The sequence below is a fragment of the Anoplophora glabripennis genome, unplaced genomic scaffold (assembly GCF_000390285.2).
Source record: "Anoplophora glabripennis isolate ALB-LARVAE unplaced genomic scaffold, Agla_2.0 scaffold780, whole genome shotgun sequence".
Taxonomy (NCBI): domain Eukaryota; kingdom Metazoa; phylum Arthropoda; class Insecta; order Coleoptera; family Cerambycidae; genus Anoplophora; species Anoplophora glabripennis.
In genome coordinates this window covers 66080-76323 of record NW_019416859.1, presented here as the reverse complement: position 1 = coordinate 76323, position 10244 = coordinate 66080, and the positions used below count along the sequence as shown (strand labels likewise).

The 10244-nt window shown below is 34.1% G+C and overlaps 1 protein-coding gene across 1 annotated transcript; it reads left to right on the top strand.

Annotated features, from left to right (window-relative positions):
• The first annotated feature begins 794 nt into the window (after positions 1-794).
• LOC108913073 (midnolin homolog) lies at positions 795-9010 on the top strand. Its single transcript, XM_018718541.1, has 4 exons — positions 795-1145; positions 1204-1291; positions 6432-6738; positions 6913-9010. The coding sequence occupies exons 1-4, from the start codon at positions 940-942 to the stop codon at positions 7275-7277; spliced, it is 966 nt and encodes a 321-aa protein (XP_018574057.1). The 5' UTR covers positions 795-939; the 3' UTR covers positions 7278-9010.
• The last annotated feature ends 1234 nt before the right edge of the window (positions 9011-10244 follow it).

The following is a 10244-nucleotide window of genomic DNA, read 5'->3' as shown; positions in this document are numbered from 1 at the left end:
CGCGCTAGCCTAAGGGCCACCTTAGCAAAGCGCATCCCAGGCTGCATAGCCGCACTACCCTACCCAACCATACCACACATAAACATGACACTACCCCCGGGGTTTACACAGACGAGCCGGCGAAGCAAGAAGAGCGCCAGAAGAAAGGGCCCTAGCCGGCGGGGCCCAGCCAGGACAAAAGGAGGTCCCACAAAGCGCCTACACCGGCCGCATTTGCGGTCGGGGTAGACGACGGATGGGGCCCACCTACGAAGGCTGTCCAGGCCTACACGAGATGAGGCAGGATAAAGAGGGATAATCCCCCTCGATCCCAAATCATTGAGGCCAATTTCTAGCCATAGAATAATGGCGCGGTATATCATTTTAGATTAATGTCTAGAGGGCGCAATTCAGATCTCTATTTATAAACTGTCAGTAAATTATGTTTTTATATAAAATTTAAAAATATGGACGAGCTTTTTGTTATATTTTGCCTTTTTTCGGGTACCTAATATCTGGAAGGATAGAAAATAGGTAAACACCTGATTCATTGTGATCATAGACATTACAAAGTGATCAATATAACCATAGAGAAATGAAAAATATTCTGTTATCTGTTACTCTGTGAAGTCATTGTAGAGCACGGTCCGTTTATGGACCGGATAGAAGTATGTGGGACCGTGATTGTAGAAAATCCATCTATAACCCTGAAGGGTAGGCAACCAGAATTACGGATCGCAGTCCTTTGTGTCCAATAAATATCGAGCATCCACGCGCAGCTATACTTGTCAACCACGGGCAGAAAACTCCAGCTACAGTACCGTAACATACTATTGTTTTTTTTATGTACTTTTATGCATTTAGAAATGGTGCATGTAACAAAGTTAGTGACAAAGGCGTTTATACAAGCGTTATAGTGCTTTAAAATAGTGCAGTGCCTCTAAAAAAGACTCGGAAAATATGGAAAACACCTCACAGTCCTCTAGTAACCCCATTCCTCAGGGGTGTGGCCCAAATACCCAAATAAATATACATGTGAGCCCCACAACGGGGGGTGATTTCTACTTGAGTGTTGAGCCGGACATTACCGTTGAAAATCTGAAAAAACTCGTTTCTAAAAGACTCAAAGTGCCCAGAGACAGAATATGTTTACTGTTCAGAGATAAGTGGGTTTCCAAACCAAAGTACAGTTATTTTTTATTTTCTGATTTGATATGTTTTTAGGCAATTGCAGGATGGAAATTTGGTGCAACACGGGATTTCAGATGGGTCTAGGATTACTCTATTACCGAATGTTGAGACTGGACTTATAGTATGTATTATTTTTTCCATCATTTTTACATAACATTGCACATTATAATTTATACTTAATTCAACAAAAGTTAACCTGTTTGAATTACAAAGCTGACCCATTGTTCTGGCAAATAAATACTTGTACATTTAATAATGTTTGATATTGATTGAATTAAGGAATACAATTATAAATGAGAAATTAAGGTATAGAACAAACAATGATAAACCTCCAATCAATAGCTGTACCCATAACCTTCAAAGAACAGCTTGGGTAGTGTAGGAGAGATAATGCTAATGATTTCAATATGGGGGAGGAAAGTGAACACAACATAAAGACATTTTGCTTATAATACATATTAAACTATTATTACAAATACATTTGTTTTAAATTGTTGCAAAATGTTAATTTGTAAATCCTTTTATCAGTAAAAATATGGATTAATTATAAAAAACAATTATTTACTTCTCTTTTCTTTAATGTAGACTTACAAATTGTTTTACACAACATGATAGGGCCAGTTTTTGACCATTTAGTAGATTTTTTTGCTTTAAACCTTAACAACTTTATCAAAACTCTTTGTTTTGGGATCAACCTGCCATGAATTTGAACAAAAAAATTGTTGAAAGCCTGTATTGGACTAACCACTGCTTGACTTCGACCATAAAGACTTCCAATTTCAACCACCCTCTGTGTTGAATAATTTTAATCAAAATTGGTCGTTCACGCCTAAATTAAAGGGTTAAAATAGAATCACAAAACTGACAACAAAGTAAAAAGCGAGCTTTCTTCACCGTACAGGAATAAATGCCATTTTTCTTTATTTTTTGTCACCATTAATTTAGTTAGAATTTCGGAAGACATTCTACATTTGAAGAAACATAATTCAATAGATTAAACATAAAAAAAGCCTACTGAATAAATTGTAAACCTATGTAAAATGTGCTGGTCACAAAATGGATCTATTTTTCGACCGACTAATTAAAAATTATAGAAATAATGTGCTTCAAAACTGGATCTCGTTACAATTATGCTTCCAATTAGTAAGTTGAAATAAAACAGATCATAATGAAATGAAAAGAGGTACATTTTGTAAGATTCTCAACCAGCTGGTTGATATCCAGGCAAAAACATTTTTCATATTATTTCATTTTAAGAAAAAAATAACCAATATGTGGCTTAAAATTGCATGTAACCCCCATAGAATGTAATGTTTGCGCATAATGCACCTGATTGTGAATAAACCTCGGTGACTGATCCCAATTTTATATTGGAAGATTTTCTTATTTGCTTCAATAGTTTGCTTATCAATTTTACTAAACACATAAAATGTATGTATGTATTTATGGTAGTTACCATTGAACCTATTATCTATTTAAAATCAATTTTGTATTAGTATTACTCCATTAATTTTATATTATCTATCCTTTTATTAAAAAAATATATATACCTATTGTGTAATTGTGTTTCCTAAACATTATATTTCAAATTGTTATTAAAAGAAATATTCTCTATAGTTGCTAAAACTAACTTAAATTAAAAACTAATTCAAACTTTGAATAATGGCCATAAACTAAGATATGTAGTACCTAGCATTTGCAAATAAAGATTTCGGTAGACTAATAATTTCAAGTATTAAACTATATAGACAGCAACAGTCTACATTTTTTTTGTAAACCTTTTCTTTTTTCTTAATTCATGGATTATGTTTTTCTGTAAACCTTTATAATTAATATTGCAAATTATTTAAAAATGTATATTAAATATTGTTAACTATTTCCTGTACCATCTTCTTGCACAAAAATTTCTTAAATAATCAATGCAGCATTCAGTAAAAGCGAAACAAACTGTCTAATGATAAATCTTTAAATTGAAGATATAACTTGATAATTAAGAGATGAAAAGTCAAGATTTGTACACTGTGATTTGGCACTGTTTCTATACTTATCTCGTAGGAAGAGTACACAGTTTTAAATCAGTTCATCTGTCGTAGGAAGAATCCCGTTTGTTTTTACTTTATTTTTAAAAGTTCCCTGAAGCTACCAACTGGAGCCCTGTGATGTTAGGGCTCCGTGGGATAATCAACCTTTGGCCTTTTTTAAGGATTAGAATTAAAAAGTCCAGTCATGCATTCGATGCAACATTTCCAAAATTTGCTTAACAGAGAAGAGCTTTGTCCCACATAATTTTTACTAAAAAGCTTTTTAGGAATATGATGTAATTACTAAAACACTTGGTAAAATTATCAGTTATGATATCAACTATATTTTCAGTAATTTGTACTGTGTCTTCCTCCTAATCTTATAATCAGTAAAATATTTTGTTTTTAAAAAACATATTCTATTATTAGCTCTCATACTTTTACTCTATTATAAAGGTTTTAAACTAACAATAAATCAAACAAATTTAAATTATTATTTTATTTCTATCGTCATTGTATTATATTTATGTACATTATTACATTATACCATTAGTTTTATAAATTACTTTATACCTTCAAGAACTTCATCTCACTGTACATGATTTTCAAGCCTTCTTTTTATTGATGTCTGACTGTTTGATTCCTGATAATGTATAATGAGAATCGAACTTTTATTCACGGAAGGAACTTAATGGTATCGACGATATTAATTAGGAAATGATTGCTATTTGACTATCAATTCAACTGTGAAATTTAATCAGACGGATATGCCCAATGCCTTTGAAAAAGTAATTGTCTTGAAGAATATTTTACCATTTTTTTTTACTATGTATATTAAAATTTTGTCCATATATACTTATAAAGTAGAATAAATAAATAGAATAATTACTATTTTCATTTTTCATCTTTCATTGGAATGCCTCAGGACAAAAGTAAACAACCCAGAGATGGCACCATTTTAGAGAAACAGCTAATTGATTCATAGGAAAATGAATCATTATTTTGAATGTTGTGGATGTAATTGATATTTCAATTTGCTTTGTTATTGCGTTTCATATTGTTATCAATCTATCTGACTCTATTGATGAATTGTAAACTGAAATTGCTTATTTTATCGAAATCAAAGAATTCTTTGCATATTTGCTTTTACAGTCGCTGGTATCAAATGGTGCCGGTACTCAAACTTCCAGAAACAACCTCCTGATATATTTTATACTTTTTTGTTCGCAGAAAACTATAGAAACCAAAAATAAAATTAATGAAATATTAAATATTTTAGGTAAATCTTTTGAAAAAAATTAGTTAGAACAACAACATCGATTGCTAAATATTTTATTTTAATTTTATCTTTTGAAAAAAGTAAGAAATGGGTCTTAGGAGATTATTTTTAATAATCTATCTACCTTTCTAAAAAGAATTCACTGTTATGACTGATTACCAATGAAAACTAATAAAAAACAAACAAATTATTTCCTAATGCATATAAAAAATGCTGACAAAGCTAGCTACATTGATGAGTTTTACTTTAAGGAATTGCAATTTATTTTATGTGAGTAAATTTTTTTTGTTTTTTGGTAAGGCCTTATTTTTTTCCTCTTGTATTATTTTTGTATTCCTAACGGTTTTTGTATAATTAGTTTTATTGGACATCATGAATGTATTTTTGACACAAATCTGATTTGTTTGACGAAATAATGCATCATAAAGTAAGGAAACTTTAAATTGAATGTTCTTTCCCCAGAATTATTGAAAATAATCACCATTTTTAGTAACACATAATCATAATAATTGTGGGTGCCCTTCTCGAATTTCTCTCATTCTGTAAATTGTGACTATGAAAGATTGACCGCAAAAAACCTGTGATTTTCGCCCTTTTTTTTCACAATTCGCAGAGAATTAAAAAAAATACATAAAAATATGTTTTTGGTCGCAAATTAGTTATCGTAAAAAACTGAAATGAGCATAGCTTTTACTATTTTGAAAATTTTAAAATCACCCCTACTTAATGGTTGAAAAAATGCAAAAAATGAAGATTTTGAATTTTACCAATTGATATAAAAACTATTAGCATGTGAATTATCTTAATATGTATTTTTTTGAATTTTTACAATTATTTCTGATATTCTCTATTTTTGGGGATTACTCCACCCCCTGAGTGCACTTAAGGGTGGATTTTCTAATTCAACATGCTTATTTCAGTCATGAGAATAAATCTTTCTTTGTATCAAGAATCATTCGATTCTTCATTTTGGGCGTCTTTTCAACCCCTAAATAGGGGTGATTTTTGGAAATTTTCAAAAAACTAACAGCTATGCTCATCTTAATTTTTTACGGGTAATTTGAGACCAAAAACATATTTTTATCTATGTTCTTTAGTTCTCTGTGAATTGCGAAAAAACGGGCGATTTCTGCGGTCACTCTTTGAAGCTCTGTGATTATCGTTATTTATTAGATAAAATTTATGAGAAACGATAATAGATAATTTGCAGAATGAGAGATTTCTGAAATGAATGCGATACATTTTTTTAACTAAATTTGTTACACAGGATGGTAACTATTTCTAATAATTTTCAGGAGAGACAATACGATAAATTTCTAAAGTATGTTTGTATTACCAAATAAATAAAATTTTAGATAACAAATAGATCAGATTTGCATTGAGAAAGTGTGATAAAACTTAATTTACGAGTTCTGTACATGCAATTACTTCACTTATTATGACTAGAAGTGAAACCTGAACACAACTACTAGCATACTAAATTTAAGTTGGAGTTGTCAGTGTTGCGAGAAACAACTACTCCGAGAGCTATATGCCCCGCCCGGCATTGAATTATACTCGCACCACCTAGTGCAACAGCTAGGATTGTTTGTCAGTTTAACCCATCAGGCACAAATCGGTTTCGGACTTATTAGTCCTCATTAGTGTGTTATAGGTGCGACAACCGACAAACGACAGATGGAGCCGTTTGCGCTCCCGCGTACAATTAATTTAAGTTGGACAGAGCGTTATAAAGTTATTTGGCAGAAAAGGTATTTGCCAACTTTAATGCCATCTAGTATCTAAATGAAGCAGCAGTGATAAGTTTCGTTAAACCCCACATTTTGGTGGTTGGTTGATTTAAGAATTGACAGATATGACGGAACTATTTCGTGATATTTTATTTTATTATCGTTATTGTAAAGAGTAAAACAAATATGGACGTGAATGAATAATTTCCACCACTTATAATCTTTTTTTAGACACAACGGCCAGAGATTGGCATCATGCAAGCCCTTGAATCTCTCAACGATACTCAAGTCAATGAGTTCCTCTGTGGCAAGGCGCCCCTGAACCTCAGCATGCGACTCGGGGATCACATGATGCTCATTCAACTGCAGCTTAGTACTGTGTCTGGTGCCAAACCCACAGCCGCGCCCTCGGCCTCGACATCCTCCGCCGGGACATCTCAGCCCCCTTCCAGCCCTCCGAGCTTGCTGCAGGCCTCCAGAAATCTGCAGCACACCCTTCGAAGACTGTCCGCCGATGTGTTTTCTGGCAGGGATAGAGGTAGGTGGTAAAATAAGTGGCGTAATTTTCCCCTAAAAAATTAGAGTGACTGGAAAGGGTAAATCATGAACATATTCGAGAAATTTGCCGTAAAAGTGTCGCATTACCATAAATTGGCCAGTTCATTGCTCAAATTTGAGAGTGACAACTTTTATCAGTGAGCTTGTATTGCAGGTCGAAGGGAAAGTGTGTACTCGGGCACATTCAGCGGAGCCCTAAACCCAGCCCTGCAGGACCCGAAGGGCCGGCCACGACGCGACGTCGCCACAATCGTACATATTCTAAATGATCTCCTTTGCTCAGTGCCGGAACTGCGGCGGGTGAACCGTAAGGGTTCCGAGAAGCCCCTGACTCCCACCCCCGAGCAACAGGACGAACCGACCGCGTCGACGTCCTGCAGCGAGGATCAGAACTTGCGCACCCGCGGCAAGCTCGAACACCTACGGTTAGTCATGGGGGAGAGGAGGGAGCGCAGGAGACAGCGCAAGCAAAAACCTTATTCGCTACCTCAGAGTGACACCGATACCGTTACTGCATGAAGTCCAGCTTCGTTGTATATAGGTTTTCAGTACTGAAGCTGCCCAGTGGACGTTTTTCTTTTAGTTTTAATTTCGAGTGGTCGAGTTTTATAACCTCAAATTCATTCGGTCGTTACGGATCGTCGAAATTACCGTTTACCGAGATTGATTGGGTGGATGAGGATTGGAGTAAACCAATAGGTTTAATTGTGTTAATTAGACGAACAATTTTTATTCTTCTCGTAGGTTCTGTCGCAATGCGTTGTTACATGGGGATATTTCTTCTGCGTCGTTTAACGACTGTAATACAAGGCGTTAATTAAGTACTTTGATAAACTTTAAGGTGTGATTCTTTGGATGGAAATCGATAGTTTTCGAGATACAGGATGTTGAAATTTGAACAAGTTTGAAATTTTCTTAAAACACCTCTGAAGATGTTTGAAGCAGAATGATGAAACTTGGTCTAGAGTTTTATCTAATTGAAGGTAAAAATCCACTGAATTCGGATATAAATACTTGTACCAGTGGCAGAGACACCAGTGGATTTTTTCCTTTAATTAGGTCTTTAGCTTAAGTTTTGTCATTCCATATCAAACTTCTTCAGAGATATTTTAGAAAAGATGATTTTTTTTTTATTTTAATACTGTACTTCAAAAACTATCGATTTGCGACATGTTTTGTCTCAAAATCACTCAAAGAATCAATCGCTCTTTAAAGTTTCTCGACGTACTTCATTAACACCATTGCTTTTCTGCATTATAATCAAATTATTTGTGTTTCAAGTTATCGTAAACGGTTTGGAAATGTTTCTTTTTGAAATAATGGAACGAAAGAACGCCCGCCTTACTGAATATATTTTTTTTAATAAAGTAAGCTGGAAGCGTCAACATTATTTTATTTAAAACAAAGAGTTAATGATATGTGATAAATATTTAAACTTATTTGAGGGTTGGAATTAATTATTTTTCAATTAATTCACGTAATTCGAACATTTCTTGAAATCGATTTGAAATATTACATAAGAGTGGAATTAAAAACAAAATAATAAGCGCCATCGCAGAAATAAACGTATTACCATCTTCCCAAACTATATTTTAAATGCCGGAAGACGCTTGTAGCGGGCACAAAAGTACATAAAAATTTAGGAGTATGCAAGGAATAAAGACAAAGTAAAATGAATTCGCGTAGGTTGAGATAGACTATTTCTTCTGTAGATATTCTACACTTTGGACATTATTAAGTGAGTTCGGCAAATATCTCTTGGGGAAAAACTGGGAGCTAGTGGATTTTGAATCATGCGTCAAGAAGTTTCGTGTGCCGAGTGATAGAGGGTCGAGCAAGGGAGTTGAAGAACGCAAACAACGACAATGCAATATAAATCTAATCGTCAAACGATTGCGAAGTAAAATGTACCTCTAGATATATTTGCCGAACACCGCGATTTAGTGTGAGCATATCTACAATACAATCATTCTGTAGAAAGAAGTATGTATTAAGTTGATAAAGTACGAGTCGATGTTAACCTTTAGTTTTTCCCAAAACTGTGACTTGTAACGATTAGTGGTAGCGGAGATATTGGATGTATTGGGTATTAGGGGATTTCAAATTATAAAGTTTAGTTTTTATATGATCCACATGTCATTTATGCAGGGTTATCCGAAAGTCCCGATATGGCAGAAAAACTTTCGAAGAAAGCATTTTGGGAAAAAATGTTTCAGACAAAAGTGTAAGGATTTTTCCCTGGTTATCTGATGGTGACCTTGGATTCGACCTTGACTTTGACCTTCAAGGTCACTTGAAGGTCAAATTAAGTTTTTTAAATAGGTCAAGGTCAAATCCAAGGTCACCATCAGATAACCAGGGAAAAATCCTTACACTTTTGTCTGAAACATTTCTTTGGAAGTTTTTCTGCCGTACCGGATAACCCTGTATACAGGGCGTCTGGGCCGGTGAATTCGACTGTATTTCAAGGGTGACTTTCTTGGTTTTCATTAACATATTTCGATGAAATTGCATATAGGAGGGTACTTGGGATAACCGAAGATGAACACAAGCTTAATTTTTATCTAAATCGTAGAAATCGCTTCTTAGAGCAGCAGCTGAAACATAAAGTCCCAAACTAACAAGACATTCCCAACTTTCATGTTTCAACTAAAAACTACGCCTATGCTCAATTTAGACTACCCCAAAAACCTTCCAATACCAAATTTCATGAAATTATATAGTTTTTTAAGGAAGCGCAGTTGTAAAAAGTTGATTTAAACTGGTCTTCCATCGCAAGATTCTATTATTGACATATGACCCATTATTTTCCAGACACCCTGTATACTTTTCGCTTGCTTAAGTAAAGACACAGACTTAAGTCTTATGAATGTGTTCTGATTTGAGATTTTTTCGACATCAAATGTTTTGCGTCAGAATATGTTTAGGGATTTCTTTTAATTATAAAGGAAATACGCTTTTATATCAATTGACAACCCAGTGCGTAATATACAAGTCGACGAATATAAAAAATGCTAAATTGTCTAGAATTCAAACCCTCGGTTCTGCGAAAGGATTTTATTTTCCCACCAGTCCGATACTGAGCGAAATGAAGTGAATAATTTAAGTAGTTGTTCCTTACAAAACGAATAGATAATAATGAGCATTTTCTTCGGCGACGATTCGAGTGATTAACGGCGAAAATATAGTTTTAAACTTGGTTGTTGTACGTTAAATATTTTCTTATAGACCTTTCAGTGTTAGAATTAAGGCTCGGTTACTCGAATCGCCGCGAGGGAAGTGTTTCGCAAACTAGTTCAGCCTGTGATTTTTCATTTAAGTAATTTATAAGTTATAACGTTGCCTACACATTGTATTTCCATGGTTTTGAGGTTATAATCGTGTAGATGCGAAAAAGTAACAAAATGTAAGCAGTCTGTGCGTGCGTGTGCGAGTAATGTTTGTTTCCTCCGTAATGATAGGTGAAATATATATTATATAAATAAA